General features: G+C 42.0%; 1 protein-coding gene across 1 annotated transcript in view; it reads left to right on the top strand.

Annotated features, from left to right (window-relative positions):
• Positions 1-2,418: 2,418 nt before the first annotated feature.
• cux1a (cut-like homeobox 1a) overlaps positions 2,419-18,163 on the top strand; it is a 185,378-nt gene continuing 169,633 nt past the window's right edge. The window contains exon 1 of the mRNA XM_056284797.1: positions 2,419-2,531. Within this exon, the coding sequence (XP_056140772.1) occupies positions 2,469-2,531 (63 nt within the window). The 5' untranslated portion in view covers positions 2,419-2,468. The remainder of the gene's footprint in view (positions 2,532-18,163) is intronic.

Genomic DNA, 18,163 nt, shown 5'->3' with positions numbered 1-18,163 from the left:
TTGGGGGGGGCGTGTTGGATAGATTGTGTGTGGGCCAGACAACCCTAATTAGACTTCCCATAGGACCCTGGGCAAGAGAGGAGGGTGGGGAGAGTGAATTAGGATATAGAAAAGGCGGGGGGGGGGGGCAGAAAAGCCACAGAGAGATGGCTTCTGGGGAAATGGGAGGTGGGGTGGCCCTGGTGTGTGTTGGAAAAACAAATTGCAATTCGGGTGCTGTGTGTCAGGCTGAGCGGTCCCTGTGCCCCTCATCGAAGTCACAAACACAGAGGCACAGGAAATTACAGGGGCTTCTTATAGTATCTGCCCCATACCACAGATCTGTGCTGTGTGGTCCTGCCAAAGACCTGTATTGTGAGGAATTCTGTTGTCGAGCCGAAACCACCAAACTCAATGAATCAACATTATGGTTTTATCACCTATATGTGTCTAAACTTTGTTGATTTACATAGATCCAAAAGTTTGTGACTGTTCACTGTTGTCCACCAGACATGCAATGTAGCTGAATGGACTTCAGATTTCTAATAGATTTTACATGTGTGTGACACCTATTGGTGTTTTATAGCTTCTTTTCCCCGAATGATTTAGTAGTGTCTGTTTAAAAAGGGGGATCATCAATCCTAAATGGTCGAAGAAATCTGAATTCCAGATGTAATGCGATGCTTAACGGGAAGTTTTAAATGCAATTACATGCACAAAAATGGTTATGGAAATAAGGTATGTTTTCTCCTCTGTCCGAGCAAACAGTCTGCAAGCAGAAGTTCAACTCATCAATCGCATCATTTTTCTCGTGCAGTTTTCCAACAGTTTTCCTTGCTTTGCTTTTTTTTGTTCAGGGGAAAACATCATTTGTTCATATGTTTTACAATTTCCAGCGTGCTAGTTTAATGGTTTTGTTTGATGCAGCAAAGCACTGAAATAATACAAGGGGTCATGCTATTACAAGTGCACCAACTCTGCATATATCTATTTAAAGGACGACAAAAATGTTTTTTGAATAAGAGAGAGGATGCATTCTAGGGAGTTACACAAATCTCCAAATTCTGAAAATGATCAAAACAAATTACACAATAAAAAGCATGTTTCATTTTTGTAGATGTACAGAAATTGCATGCATATGAAATGCACACAAGAAAGAGTCATTTATGAAAGTCAGAATGGGGACAACAAGCTCAAATAGCGCAGATCTTTTTTTTTATTTTCTAAAGTCGTGTAGGTCACAATGACATAAATTAGTTTGACATTTTCGCTTCCGTTGATGGTGAAAGTTTGGCGATGCATAGTAGGCCACTGACAGTTTCAGCATCAAACGTATGGGGGCGCTGTTCCCCCAGCAAACTCGACAGCAGGGAGACTTCTCACGAGTTTCATATAAACCTACCCGATAACATACATGAAGCCCAACCATGCTTTTTTGGTCCAATGCATTTGTGAGCCGAGCCTCCAAAATTATTATGCTGGATAAAATACGAGACCAACGTACATTCTGAGCAATATGTAGAACCCCCCCCCCGCAACAACTTCATATGGGTGTCGCTCAAGTTACAACACGGTGGGCGACAGCTCAAAATAGCATAAAAAATCAAAGAAATTACTCTATTTATATATATCTATATAGGTATATGTAGATATATATAGCCATATATTAGAATGCACACCTGTCCATTAGGATAAAACTTTATTCTCTAATTCTTAAAGTAATAAAGTGTCCAACAGCATTTCCCCGTTCTTCAGAATAATGAATGTAGCCGGAAACTGACACACGCTGATGAATAGTATTTACTCAAAATATAGAAGTCAAAACCAACGTTTACAAGAGATAATAATAATAATAGTGATAATAATAAACGGAGGAATAATACAAAAGATAATAATTGACGAGTTTCAAATGATTTAATCATAAAAAAGAAACCGTCTTAAACTGTAACATACCCCAGCTCTATTGAAAGTGCGGAGCTCAGAATCGGAACGAAAATAAGCAATCGATAATCACATTTCTGTGGTTACAGTATAGGCCAGAAATAGGTGCTCGATGAGTGAGGCTGCAATTTGCATTCTTAAATCCCCTTAGACAAACTGATCAAAAAGCCCTCTATCCCCGTGAGGTACGGGGATAATAACAACAATATTCACACATACAAAAAAGAAATCATAACCCTTCGGAAACGTTGGCCTTACTCTATCCTTGCGTTTCAACTTGAAAAAAAAAATCCATCCCGTGTTTTCGCTGATAAAGAGAAAAAAATGCCATCACCCCATTCAATATTCTCTCGGCCAGCCGTGGTCGATATCGCAGGTTCCTGCTCAATAAACTCCGTTCCGCGTCTGCGTTCAATAAACGACGCTCCTATTCGCATCGCTCCGCTCCGCGTTTTGTTTGCGCTCCTCCTCCTTTTCTCTCTCGACTCAACTCCAGCCCCTCCGCTCTCCCACTATCAGCCGCTCAGTCCGTCTCAATATGTCTCAAGATGGCGGCCAATGCGGGATCGATGTTCCAATATTGGAAGCGCTTTGATTTACAACAACTGCAGGTCAGCTTTTTCCCCCCTCAGTAAAAGTTGCTACGCTGTGTTTTTTAAGGCGATGTACGGAGGGCCGTTCGCCGAGCCGTGCGGGGCTTGCTCCTATCGACAGGTTTTTGTGTGCGCCGCCTCTCCCGAAACTCTTCTTCTTCCATTGATTAAAGCGGCACTCCGGTCGATCGGAAATTGATCCTCTTTGTTCAATTCCCATCGATCCAGACAACATGGCCGCCGTGGGGAAGCGGTCGCCATGGCAATTCGGGCATCGGAGGGAAGACGCGTCCCCCATTCACTTGCGCGACGTTGTAAAAGTTTGAATTTAACGCGTCCGTCTGAGGATGTTGATGGTGTTAATGTGTTTGGAGGAATAATTTGGACCCCCCCCAAAAAACAGAAAAAGTGCGTTCATCGTCCAGAGAGCGCTCAGCGGTGGCGCTGTCGTGCCAAAAGGAGTTTATGTGGCCTTAGTCTGAGTTGGATGACTTGGATAGGTTTCTAATTGCACATCTTGAATATTTTGCTCAAGACTGGGTTTTTTTTAGAATGCAATGTAAAAAACAACAACAACAAAAAAACAGGCGAGGTGTGTTTATTTCTAGAATTGTGCGAGGGATCGCTTGGTTTGGAAATAGTTTGTCCTTCGCGATGCTGTGCGTCTGTTTTGTTTTTTTGTGTGTGTGGAGCGAAGCCAGATTTGTACTAATTGCTTTTATTCTGTTTTTTTATCCGACTGTTGGTAATTAGAATTGAATTCGGGATGAAACACGACGTGTCATCTGGTATCTTGCTCCGTCGGTGTGCTTTAATCTGACGCCGGAGTCATGTTCAAGTTCGATATGGGTACTACTACAGTTTATTATCAGAGCACTTATTTTCTGCTTCTTGTTGAAAAAGAATTACGTGACCGGAGAACTTCACCACGTGTGATAATGGTAAAATGCTTTTGACAAGCTGTTCACTTTTTAAATGTTTAATTATATATATCATATAGGCTGTCATTAACACCCCCCCCCTGTGTATGCTGTCGTCACAAATATGATTACTTGTTTTGGTTGAGCGTGGTGTGGTCCTATAGTCGACTATAATTTCCTTCCTTAATACTCAAACAAGACTTACTTAAACGTGCACTTGGGAGGAAGAGTCTTGCCAGAATAATGTTTATCGCATTAAAAGGCCAAGAATAAACCGCTGAGTTAGGGGAACAAATTTTGTAGTATGTCAGCACGTTGATTTGGCTATATTGACCTCTGTTCTCCCTGACATTTGCATGATAATCAAATTGAGGAGTAATGGAGGAATCGTCGAGGCGTAGCTTGAGATCTGTCAGTCAAATCTATGCAAAATTCACATCTTTTTTTTTGTATCGTATTGTGTCGTTTTCTCCAACGTTGCATGTAGGGTAGTATGTTTATAACATAAATCGTTTTTGCTTGAAGTGCATTAATGCAGATGTGGGTTATTGGCATGTTTTGACTATGATGCAGGTAGCTCTCTGTTGTTGGTGAAATGTCATTGTACAATGTATTGTAAGTTCTGAAATATGATCTGTAAAGAATTTCACTCGTACATTTTACTACGAGTGTTGTATCGGAGCATAACAGTGGTATCTTATCGCCACTCAGATCTATTGCATCTTTGCTCTTATGCTCCATACAAACAGACAAACAAAGAGACCTTAGTGCTTAAATTTCGTTTGAAAATCATCAATGCTCCTTCTGTTCCATTCACTTAGGGGTCAGAAAAAGGGCTCGAATCAATCACTGATGTTCCACTCTCACTTTACAGCACTTCTCCCTTGTTCAGCTGATGATTGGCAAAAAATAAATAAATAAAAAACACCATATGTGGTGTTGTAGCTACTTTAGCCTCAGATGACCTCCTGTCCATCATGTTTTGTTTGTTCATCTCTTTTTCATCTTTCCTGCTTTCCATTTACCTTGTAGCCTGGAAGAAGTGGCATCTTCCACGCGCTCCTTTTCTTTATGAATACATTAGTATTGTATTTGCATTTTATTGAATAACTTAATGACAAATATGGGGAAAAAATGCATGACAACACAGAATGAATAAAGGCCAATGCAGTCCCAGAAAATGGCTGGTGGCGTACCTAGAGTTATATTTTGACGATTTGGTGATAATGGTGCGAAGTAGGCCTACACGCTAAAACCAACATGTCAAAGTATAAAATCTCATCTGCCAATTTGTAATCTTAGGAAATCAAAATGACTTGTACCTGGGGGGAAAAAAGAACTTTAAAAGGCATATTATTTATTCTTTTTTTTTTCTTATCCAAAGTATCTGATTTAGTCAGAAACCAGCACACACAACCTCCTTTTTTCCCCCTTTTTTCCGTTCTTCTCAGTCACACGAAGTTTGCGCTGAAGCCTTCACAATTTCACACCGCTCCTCTTTTGAGTATTCATTCACTGTGAGCTGTGTCATGGACTTTGCAATAATCATGGTGAGACCCATCAGATTAGTTAAGACGGCTGCACAGGAGAAAAGGGAGGGGAGAGGAGATATTTAAGCCTTGAAGTAGAATTTCACTTCTTCAAATTGGCTGTTTCACAGGTATAACCCCCCCCCCCGATTTTAGGATTTGGTATACAGGATCGGTTGCTTTAAAGACAAGAGACTATCTTCCAAGTGGTTGTTGAGGGTTACTAAAAGGCCTGTGGGAGAGGTGCAGCCGTTTTATTGTGTTACAGACTCACCAGTGGCAGACTTATGTGTTTTACATGCTCACTTTTTAGCAAAGGAAAAGCGTGCTATGGATTCTATTATAGAGAAAGTCACATGGCGTTTCATCATCACAAATTTATATCATACCACCCACCCCTAAGTTAAGTCTCATGTTCCCTCGGCTAAGCTTGACTTGTCTGCCCATATTGTGTCTGGTCTGCACTTGTTGGCCTCTGTCCCAACATGTGCTGATTCGATTTATCTGGTTTGCTCTCAGAAAAGATCCTTGACTGACAACTTGTCCGTAGTTGAGCGTGGTCTAAATTGGTACAGGATCAGAGAACAAGGGACGTGCACAACTTTAGGCTTTCGCATTTGAGCATTCTGTTGTGTTTACGCCTCGGTGTTTATGACTGGATATATCTGCAAATTTGATCAAGCCTGCTTTGTGGTGAACACTTCATCAAGGCATTGACACATTGTTCTTTATTGATGCTCTGTTAACACGATGCATGTAATGGGGTTTTGCAACTGTTTTTGGCAGGTTTTATGTGGTCTATGAAAGAAGAGCAGTTTCGTCTATAACTTGTGAAACATTTCATAATTGATGCTTATGGCACACACACCGTTGTGATTTAAAGGAGTGGCGACTTTGGGACCACCACCGTTTACTACATAGTTGGTATGCTGAATTTAGTTATTTTTCCTTAACACATGTTCACTTGTCTAAAACAGACAGTTTTTTCCTTTTTTTTCCTCTTGAGATGGTGATCAAGTCAAGACCGAACACAGACTTAGTTCATCTCAGCTGTGCAAATGAATGAGTATTAAGCAAAATTGAGGTGAAGTATTTATTTACTCACTTTGGTTGAGTCTGAGTCACCGCCTACACGTTTGCATGTAGTGTATCAGTGTTTGTTCACAATTGTTGAGCATTAGAATAGACTGTTTCTTTCAAACAAAATGGGAAGCAGAAGTGGTTTGTCAATGCTATCCATTAATTTCCTCGAGATTTTATTTTTAAAAGCTCACCAGTGCACAGATCAACTGCAGCCTAGCTTTTTCATATGGTTTGCATTAGGGCAGTAGCTAAGTGTTGGTTACTGTTCAAATTTGTTACATGTGTTTAAGAGAAACAAGATATATCCAATAACTTTTGCGCAACGTCCATTTTCAGCGGTTTCTCACCAATTGCAAAGGGCATCTTGAAGACAGGTGGTCCCCTCCACCTGCCTCTGGTGTTGATTGGGCAGGGCTGGAATGTGTTCAGCTGCAGGTAACATACTGTACCGTAGAGCAGCCAGCGCTGTGTGTGGTCTGAGGGCTTGCGTGTCGGGCTGCAGAGATTAAATTAGGAAGCAATGTCGCCTTCGACTCCGCCTTGGAGATTTGAGCCCACAAGCCCCACCAACACACACACACACACACACACACACACACACACACACTGAATGACACAAACTTGTGCCGACCTGCCACAGGCAGCAACCATATTGGTATGATGTTTACGATGTGGCCAAGGCATTGACTCCGATGTGTGTGTGGGTTTTTTTTTTCTTCTTTCTTTTTAAAACCCGCTATTAGTATAGACGGGACAAGTTAATTTGAGAGCCTTTTTTTCTGTTTTTCTGAAGAGTTTGATGTGCTTTGATTAGGCTTCAGTAGGACGTTCTCCCTTGATCAGGATCCACGCCCTTTACCTAGAGAAAAGAATAGGTAGAGGTGTCCTCTTCAAGGCGTGCTATGGCTTCTGACGGTAATTGCTGTCGGTTAACTAGGTGTTGTCTCAAGTCACATGTCGGTACAGCAGGGCTTAACGTACACAGCGGTTCTTGGGCACTTGAGAGTGAATGTCTGGTTCTGAATTGGATACATTCCTGACCTAGCACTGCCAAATTTATGTGTGCAAGGCGAACACCCCCACACCCCCCTCGCACTACGAAACTAAATTTATCCAACTTCAGAAATTAAAGATCTGAGGCTTCCCTTCGCGGGCGCACACACACACACACACACACACACACACACACACACACACACCAACAATACACACTACACACTATTGCTACCACATAACCACATAACACACACACACACACACACACACACACACACACACACACACACACACACACACACACACACACACACACACACACACACACACACACACACACACACACACACACATAATACTGCCCCACCACAGCCCTAATCGATTTCCCATGCCAGATCCTCTGCCACTTCAAAACCTCAACAAGCATGTTAACAAGCTCCAGTTAGACACAACAAGACAGGCATTTGCATGTCCTGATCCAGATTTAGTTTGGTGGTGTTTTTTTTTCTTTCAGCGGGGTTTTCCGTTTTGCTTTGGGATTTTGTGATTGAATCGGAAAGCATGATATTGGAAAGCCTGATATTCGTGCAGTCTCACATAGCAACTGGGACATCTCTTTATTTATATATTTATTTATTTATTTTACGAGTCCCTCCCAGAGACAAGAAGACTTTGCCTTCATCACGTCGTCAGAGAGGGAGTTTGTATGTGTGCCTGTGTGTACGTGTGTTGTTTTGATTCCTGCATCTGCAAGTTATCCTCTGAGGAATTTTTTGGGGGGGGGGGGGATCCTCATTTTCAGATTCACATGTGATAAGAAAAGTAATTGTTTCTTTGTCCGATTTCTTGATTTAACTATAACTATTTAACTATAACTAATGTTCTTTTGCTCATTTTTGTGGTCCACTCCATTAAACTTGGCGTCCCAAATTATTATAATTATTTATTTTTTTGAGTTTTAATTTAAGATAAAACTCTACAAACACTTCAGGTGAAGCTATGCAGTTCTTCATGAGGTTCCAAGTGCACTGTTGCTCTGTTATGGAGTCTATCACTTCTTCTAAGCCATTGAGAAAAGTGTTGTCGACAGACGATTCACAAAACCACACCTTGGTGTGAAGAGTTCTGCTGCAAGCTGACAAAACATTTGTCAGCTTGCCTTTGTCTTTTAATAACCTCCTGTTTGTCTTGTTGAAGCCACAACCCTAGAGATCATTGTGTCATCCTACCAATCCCTCCAGCATGGCGATACTGGTTACAGGTTGGTGAGAGTCCGTGGTATTGTTACTTCGGTACTTTCCCCTGGCCCAGGGGTCGGCAACCTTTACTAGCAAAACAACCATTTTCAGCAAACCCCCCCCCCCCCCCAAAAAAACTGCCTGGAGTCACAATTTTTTTTTTATATGTTTTTTTCTCCCAAATTGCACTTGGCCAATTACCCCACTCTCTGAGCCATCTTGGTCACTGCTCCACCTCCTCTGCTGATCCGGGGGGAGCTGCAGATTACCACATGCCTCCTCCGATACATGTGGAGTCGCCAGCCGCTTCTTTTCACCTGACAGTGGGGAGTTTCGCCAGGGGGGGGGGACGTAGCGCATGGGAGGGTCACGCTGTTCCCCTCAGTTTCCCCTCCCCCCGAACAGGTGCCCCGACTGACCAGAGGAGGCGCTAGTGCAGCGACCAGGACACATACCCACATCTAGCTTCCCACCCACAGACAAGGCCAATTGTGTCTGTAGGGATGTCCGACCAAGCCGGAGGTAACACGGGGATTTGAACCGGCGGTCCCTGTGTTGGTAGGCAACAGAATAGACTGCTACGCTACCCAGATGCCCGTTGCAAAACATTTTTGAGCCTTATAATGCCGATAGCACAGCTGATTAACTCCAAATTAGCCTATCAGCGTTACTAATAGGTGTAAATGAGCATTCATTAATATGTTTTACCACATGTGGGCTATTTATGGTTATTTGGTATTTTAACTTTGTATTTCCATTACAACAATGCCATGTTTTGTTGCATTTATGAAATTATAGAACTACACTAAAGCAAACTGTTAAAATGTTTTGTTATTTTTATTGGGGGATGCTAATACCCGCAAAAAGCAAAACACAAAACTGAACAAATGTCCAGTTCAGTGCGAGGTAATCCTCTTCTTTTTTTCCTCAGCCACATATCAACCATCGGGCCTGAGCATAAAACACAACAGCTAAGGGTCATTTAATGCATTGACAAACTCACAACTTGCTAAAAAGGATACTTTGTTGCAAAATAATAGCCTATTTGGACATCACTGCACAGCTTCTCGATATCAGGGCTGTCCTGCAGCCTCTCATCTGTGAGGCGCAAGCCATATTTGGATTATGTAGTCCATTCTCGAGGTAGGGAGACGCCAGACTAGCCACCCCCATTGAGGTTTGGCAAAATTTTTCTTAGAGGAAAAGGCGCCGGGCCATAGACGTAGGCTATGACGCACATTTTATTTGACGAAAAAAAAAATCTATCCGGTGTATAGGCTACACTTTTTTAATCATTGGAGAATTTAAGACTCACTTTAGGCCTACAGCAATGATAAATGAAAATTAAAATGTTACCATATAATTATCTGTCAAAGCCACAGGAAGGGAGCCACTGAAGATGGACTAAAGAGTCACAGGTTGCCAACCCCCATCCTAGTCAAACAAAACGAAAACAAACATTGTTGAGTTCTATCAATCGATATTACAGTATCCGACAGAAAATATATTTTATATCTGCTTCTTGGACACTGTGCTACCTCTTCTAAACCACCTCTGCTATGGCTACTGCAGCGAGGATGGAAAACCTTGTGTGCCACATCACTTCTCATAGAAAAGTCCTATCTGACAATAACCATTAAAATGAGCAAGCTACAAAAGCCTTGATGATTTTGATATCTGCGGATTAGCGGTCGTCTTTAACACGCCGTCAACAGAAAGTTTGAAAAAGGGGATACATTTGTTTGCATGTAAATCTTCTGGATTGCTGCTTATTTTCAGACTCAGAACTTAGATGCCAACCAAAGGAACTCCCTCACTTGGGGAATAAGGAGTACAGCTCAGGCCTGGAGCCAGCCTCTCATCCACGGCCTCCACATTACCTCACTCACTACATCAGCCACATGCCTCCCCCCTTCCTCTCTCTCTCTCTCTCTCTCTCTCTCTCTCTCTCTCTCTCTCTCTCTCTCTCTCTCTCTCTCTCTCTCTCTCTCTCTCTCTCTCTCTCTCTCTCTCTCTCTCTCTCTCTCTCTCTCTCTCTGTCTCTCTCTGACTCACTGGGAGCTTGGGCTTCACTGAGGCCCCCTTCTTTGCCCCCTCACAGTTTTATAGGATCCCTGACGCCAAATGCATAATTAGCCTGGAATGTGCTGTCCGTCTCAGACAAGTAGGCAGGGTGGGAGGCGTTTTGAGTGGGAGGTGTTTTTTTGGCTAGATGGGCGGGTGCAACGGAGAAGAGAGTCATGGATAGTCATGGATACATAAACTTTTGGCTCCTCCTTACCCTGCCCCCTTCTGCCCAGGGCCTGTGTCTCCCGTGTTACTATGTGGACCATGCCCCTTGTCTTTATTCACCCTTCGTTACGTTTTTTTTTCTTCTCACTCTTGGATCTTTGGTGTTTTTCAGTCTCATCTCTTGCCCTCGTTCAGCTGCATGTGAAGTCCGCTTTACTGTGTGAGAACGCAGGAAGAGGGGACTTGCTCATCTGTGACCCGTTTAACACTCCTTATAAAACAATGTTCAGCTGAGTTTCTCTGTGGTTTTCTGAGTAAACTGGGATTTTCTTTTTTACCCATTTATCAACTTAGGAATCTTGCCTTTGCTCCGGTACCATTCTCAATTAAGCTACAGTCTCCCTGCGCTATAATGAGCTAACGAGGCAGGCAGGAACTAACTCGGTACTGCAAAGTTAGCCGGTGATTTAACTCCCATCTGATTAGTACTAGGTGTCTGAGGTAAATATAACTTACAGCTGTGCCCATGAAAGACTGATGACGAGAGGATCAGCCAGTGTCAAGTTATCGGATATTGCTTCATAAATGATTTTGGGGGGGTCAGCCGCTGAAATTAACTTTTTCCGCTGCTGAAGTTAACTTCTTTTTTTTTGCAATGGGATTTTCTCTATGTCGTCCTCTGCTGTGGATTAAGGCTAGTTTCCTAGCCCACTTGCTGAAAGGTTGTTTGTGGAGACTCCCTTTGCAGGGGCTGTGGGTGGGTGGGTGGGTGTATTTCACTCACATGCCATGTTTAATCAAAGAGGGTCTGCGGGTTTAAAATCGGCCTTCTCTCAAGGGGCAACGATTGAGAAGGCGGACGTGTGTCACGGTCGACAGTTGGAAGTGGACATGCTAGACAGTCAGAACATTTCAGACGGTGGGATTATCTAGATGGATGACTTGTGAGTAAACGGGACAGATTTTTCCAAACTCTCTCCTCCATCACCCCTGTATGCCCTGCGCTGCAGCTACCTGTGGGGCTGCCATGCAGGATGGTGTCTGGATTTTGACTTAGGCTGGGCAGTGGAGACGTAATATGGCCTTGCAACGTTGGTCTCCTCCAGCTTCCCCTCAAGCCTGGGACCCACAGAGGCAATTAATTTGGGTTGTGTCAGGCTATACACAAGGATGTCATCCTCCTTCAAGCATAAGCAGCTCGCTGTTTCTCCTGACTGGCAGTTACCTCATTGTGTTTGCCAAGTTTAAAAGTTTAGCTCGGCCCTGCTTCTAAATATAATGCAGCACAGAATATTTTGTTCAGCCCTTGGAAGTGGTCAGGTTATCATTATGGGAAGTAAGGGAGACACCAGATCACTGTGTTCGGTTTGCATCGCCTTCTGTCACACCACGTTCAGAGAATGGTGTTTATCATCATGACAAGGCAGCTGATAAAATGATATGTGTTAGAGAGGCTAAAACCTTGACAGCTAAGTATAGGATTTCAAGATTGGCTCTAAAAAAGGTTTTTAAGTAGCATTTTAATCTGTGGATGAGGAATGGCTTAATGTAATAACAGTAATTTGCTCATGGAAAAATTGCAGCTTACAAGAAAAACATGCCAAAAACCTGTTTGCATTGTTGTCCAACAGTATCCCAGAGATGATTAAAATCTTATATGTTTCATAAATGGTGCATTAAAAATTATAATGCGAATTACAAAAGTCTTTATAGCTGTTTTCCGCAAAAGTACGCCTAAATGAGCAGACCCACTTGTCAGACGTTGACATTATCTCATTCCCATTAAATACCGTTAAATACCATTACTTATCTGTAATGCTCCTAAAGCTTTTGTAAATGACATAACTGGGAAAATTGAGTTAGTAGGTCTGTTAGGTCAGTGAAGTCTCAGCAGTGATCTTCAAATTGGTTTCCTGTTATGATTTGGAGCCTTGTTATTCTCAAAGTGATGCTGCTGTATTAGACATGCTTGTATTAGTCATCGCTCTTTCTCTCTCTCGCTCTCTCTCTCTCTCAACTCAGTCTTACTTGGATACTCCATGTGTAGCAGAATCAGCAGTCACTGCTATGTCAATACCCCAGCCCCGCTGTCAGACTAGCTGTCACTAAAAATCCGTGTTTACTTCAGTCATTCTTGTCAGGCCCAGGGAGTGCCTTGCTCTGCTGTTTAGTGTGCCAGCGCTGGATGCCCCAGCTCTGCTCCTCTCTTGTGCGGCGTTGTCTGCCCCCTCGCCTGAACCATCAGCCCGCCAGGCCGTCTAGAACACGATTTTTACTTTTCCCTCTCCCTCCACCGATAAATTATTAACTCGGCTGAATTGATTATGGAGCTCTTACATGTCTAGACTGCATGTGGACACGACACGCTGCCAACATGCGCCGCTTTAGCATCTGCAGGGACCGGAGAATGGGCTGACTGTTGCTTTCATTCCTGCTGCTTCACCACTGAGTCTACACTGGACCTGATACCAGGTGTAAAGATGGTGGCTGTGCATGAAGCTGTTAAACTATTAATTCTGTGCAAGACGCATTGCAGTTACAGTCACATGTGCGACACATTTGTAGTCAAAGGCAAAAACTGATGAAGACACATTTAAGATGGCTTTTACCATTTGTCTTTTGTTATAGATTTGGTTGTTTAAAATGGTCTAATTTGTTACATCTGTTTTTCTCGAAGGTTCTAAACTTTTCTTGCTCAATGCAGCGCATAGGCACACTAAAATAAATTAATGTAGCAAGTGAAGCACATGTCTGAAAGAGGATTTAACAAAGTGCTTTGCAAAGCGATATAAAACAAGATAAGTAAAATGTATCCAGTTGAGATGAGAGGTATCGGTGTTGTTGTACGGAACAGCACAAGGTTACCAAATTAGAAAGAGTCAAAAATGGTGCATAAAAAGTTAAGCAAGTAAAAAAAAATGCTGAAATATTTAACCCTCAGATTAAAAGGCATAAAGTGTCCCGGCGACAAAGCATTAATGACACAGGAATAAAAGGACCAACCAAAATAAAATTAGAACATTTGGAAATTTCGGTCATTTACTTGAGGCCGTGCAATTTGCAGAAGGCAATCTCAAACCGAATGACTTGAAGCCATTTCATGGCAAAGGTTAACCATGCTTAAAAGCCTCTGTGGGTTCAGAATATGAATGCAGTTATCCCAATAGTCTCGGGCGATCCAATCAGTGCTTGTAGTGGGTGGGTGTAAGACTAGACTCCATTCTTTGATGTTGTCCCAATGAATAGCTAGACAAGCAGTGGTTCACTGACCACATGGACTCATAGAAAGTCTTGTTTTTCTTGAGCTCTATCCAAACGAGAATGATGCCATAAGATTGCCTATGGCTGAACAGAATAGTAACCGCGTCTCAGTTCTTTGTAAGGCTAAACTTAACACTGAAAGACAAATGAAGTTTTTACCTTTGCTAGCCAAACCCCCCCCCCCAAAAAAACAAAAAGGCAGCAAATCAAAACCCCAAACTTGAGTTATGTACCAAGCAATTAAGTTTGAGGACCATTCCACCCTTTTGAAAAGCCTTCAGTGTGTCATCCAGTAAACATAAAATGTTGTGCATCCTATTCAGCAATTCATTTTCAGCAATTCAGCTTTCTTAATATGTATGTATGTCTGTGTGTGTGTCATCTATATATAGGACAAAATGGGGAAGCATATCAGTGTTTGTCCTGTTGTTATGGAAATGCTTCTCAAATCCCCAAATTACAAAAACAAAACAAAACCAAAAACGTGGAAACTTACAATAAAAAGAAATACTGAAGACCATTGTGCAGTAAATGGAAGATGACTTTGTGTTTAAAGGTACAGCCGATTTTTCATATAACAGAGCGTGGCTAATTTAGCTCTTGATGTGCTCTTCTGTTCTTACGAGGTTTCAGTTGTTTGATGTTGTTTAGAGGAATACCCGTGGCATAAAGGGAATGAATCCTCAACTGTGACCAAACAGGTGAGGCGAAAGGGACTTAGCCTGGTTTCTGCTTGTCACGGAAAAGACGAGGAATTAAAAAATCTTGGGCTCTCATGTTATAAGGCATCGTAAGACAAAGTCACACATGATTTTTTTTTTTTTTTACGTTGATGGTAAGCCTGGCTGCACTGGTTCAACTGTCGGAGGGAGCCCCGGATAGTCAAAGCAGATTATGGGTACCCGGGATCAACAAGAGGCATATACTGTTTTGTACAGTGAAAGGCATTGGGATGTTGATTTTAAGAATTTGATCAGATCTGCTGCTTTCATATAGTATGTTGGAGTTGGACAAAATAGGCCTATATTTGATTTTGTTGGGCCTGGTTTGAGTAGGGCTCAGTAGCCAAGACTAACCAAGAATAAAATCTGAGAGTCTGGGCATTTGGTCTTTATGAATACATTCGCATTTGCCTCTACACGTCCAATACCATAAAACACACAAAAAATTGGTGTTTCACGATATTGTATGTGTAATATGCTAAAAATAAATAAATAAATAAAGGAAATTAGGAAACACAGATTATCAACATTCACATTAATGCTAATCTTGCTCGTTGAATTATACAAATACCCAGAGGTTGTGTGGAAAGTCATAATTCTATCTTCTGTTAACAAAAAAAAAACAACCTTCTTTCAAATTTATACAACTTGCTGTCATGAAAGCTGTCTTTTTCTAGCAGTATCCCTTACACAGGTTTGTTACCATTTATATTTTCCATCCGTATTATTTCATCAAGCCGTATGTAACAATGATTTAAGCGTTCCCTGATGACGTCACCCCGAGGACGAACTCACACTCCCAACTTCAAACGATCCTTTTGCCAAACAAAGCTTTCATGAGATTGTAGATGATCTGTGACGAATGTCGATCTAGAGTGATGTAAAAGACGCATGAATTCCGATATGACTGTTCAGACTGGTCGCACTGCAAAAAATTAGACCTGTATCGGATTTAGGACCACATATGAAAGGCTTTGTTCAGACTGCAGGCAAATTGGATTTGTTTCACAAATCAGATCTTTTAAGACAGAATGTCCCCACTGTTATTTGCAAGTGATCAGATCGGATTTGTGTGTCCAGACATCACCAGCCTATCTGCATGGACTGCTGCGGTAACCACATAGGCCTGAGTAACTATGTGGCGCGGTTCACCAACGCAGAAACATGAGAAATGGAGATTCATCAATCTCGCCCTCCAAACAATTGCGCTGTCAAGTCGTGGTGCAGTACTCCTCCGTCGTACAAGATAAACTCAGCAGCAGAGAAGGCTGGTGTACATTGCGATGTTCTGCGCTGCAGTCATAGCAGCCTTCTCTGTGCAGCATTGCAAGTGACGCAAAAGACAATGTGAAATCTGATTTGGATGAAGATGCAATCCGATTGGAATCGCATTTCAGATCATCTCCAAACGTGGTTTAGATCCGATTTGCATTCATTTTTGTTGTTGTTGTTTTTTTTTTGTTTTTTTGTTTGCTGTCCAGGCTTCCTAAAATCAATCTGGACACAATCTGGATATGCAAAAAAAAAAAAAAAATCAGATTTGGGCCACTTTTGCCTATAGTAATGTAGTATTGTAGTAATTACTATAGGCAAAAGTTAAAAAATTACTTTTGCCTGTAGTAATGTAGTAAACTAATGTAGCCATAATGTTCCCTCCCTTTGTCTAGCCAGCTGGACACAGGATGTTTTTCAAGAATTTTGGAATTAAAGGTTCCTACTAGACCCGATTCACATTTTTTTTATATAACCAAGCACAAGTCCAGATATTTTTAGCATCAATACAAGGATACAATACCAGGGAGTTAGAATTAAAGTACCTTAATCACAGACTTGTGTGTAATAACATTTAGGAACTCCAATGCTCTCAGTTGACCTTTCCCATGCAACAGATCCATGCATACATACCACAACTCAACAACCTAGATAACAATGTCGCTCAGTTGTTGACTGATTTATCGCCGTTTGAGTCTAATTTCATTCCCCTCAAATTATCAGTAATGTCTTGATGAAGAGAGATTATCTGGGTTAGAGGCCCCGAGAGTTTACCCTGGTTCTATTAAATGAACTAAAGGTATTACTATGAATGCTTTTAAACTCACAACTGTGTATGTTGTATGCTTGTTAGCGCTGACTTTTCCTTGTGCATGTCCAGACTGAATGAATTGAAAATTTAATTGTAGATATTATTTTAAACTTGTTTTCCTCCTTGAAAGAGGTTTAAGTGTGTGTGTGTGTGTGTGTGTGTGTGTGTGTGTGTGTGTGTGTGTGTGTGTGTGTGTGTGTGTGTGTGTGTGTGTGTGTGTGTGTGTGTGTGTGTGTGTGTGTGTTTGGGGGGGGGGTGACCCTACACTCCTCCATAAATATAGACCGATTTCCAGACTTTCTTATAGAAACTCCTGTCTAGAGTTGTTTTTTTCCTCTATCATCTCTCACCTGAAACTGTTCCTCTCAGTGCAGGGAATATATTTTGATCACTATTGATACACGGAAATACTCTGTTCTACTGACACTTTATCTCAGCACTGTAATTTACACCACTGATTCCAATGGATCGAAGGTCTGAGGATAGAGAGTGTTGTCCATTGTCTTTTACTCTCTTTGCCAATTTCTCACTTTGTGACTCTAGCCCTCTGAGACTGTAATTCTGATTTAGGGCCACACAAATAAACTTGACTAATAACAGCTTCTCCCAATGTGTCATATCTCCCCCCTTGAACAGCACTTTACCACCCATCTCAAAACTGGACTTTTTTCCCAACCTTAAATCTGCAGGGTCTGACTTAATATTTGTGAGTGTGGCAATGTGTGTTGTGTTTTCTAGATTTCTTATGTCCACGGCATAATTTTGTTTTCATTATTGTATTACTCTTGACACTATCATTTACAGAACACTGTGGTCAACATTGGTTGTTTTTAATGTGCTTGTTTAGCCTATAATTTAGCATATAGCCTAACTAATACGTAGCTTTAATTTTTGCTTGTAAGAGCTTTAGGTGGAGCACCAGGCCTACTTGATCTTAGGCCAAAAGTACATAAGTGGACCACTCAGACTGCAGGATGCTATTTTGGGATGTCGCACCGTGCTTTGCAATTAAGTCATGTGTGTTATAACATAGATTTTTAGTTTTTGACCTAAACGTTCATGCCTGGGGCTGGGTATACCAGTAGATTTTGGCTGTCATTGCTTCCCTCTCCCAAGTTTAATGAGAACAAGACTTAATGGTCTTCTGTTCATGAAAAGTGTAACACATTGAAGAAAATTGAATATTTTGCTGTTATTATGAATACAACAACAACGATAACGATGACAATGATGATGAATTCACATGTCAAAGTGTGGCTCGTGCAGTTCCTGACTCCATGGACGACTGCATTCATTTGCAGTTCATGTACTTCCTGCTGCCTCTTTTTGCTTCAGGTCGACTTTCCTGCTGAGGGCTGTCTGACAGGGCAGCCAGGCAGGCAGAGGAGGAGGAGGAACCCCCAGCTTCACTTGGCCTCTGCCGTCCTCTAACCCCTCACATCACATTCTACATTCTCTCTCCCCTGTGGTCCCCAGATACACATCCATCAGGGGGGCTGCCCTGACAAACCACAACTACAGCATTTCCCCAGAGAAAGAGAGGGAAGGGGGAGTGGGTGGTTGTCTGAGTCCAAGAAGGAACACCC

Source organism: Lampris incognitus, chromosome 8, assembly GCF_029633865.1.
Source record: "Lampris incognitus isolate fLamInc1 chromosome 8, fLamInc1.hap2, whole genome shotgun sequence".
NCBI lineage: Eukaryota > Metazoa > Chordata > Actinopteri > Lampriformes > Lampridae > Lampris > Lampris incognitus.
The sequence above is the reverse complement of the archived record's forward strand: the minus strand, read 5'-3'. Positions and strand labels throughout refer to the sequence as shown.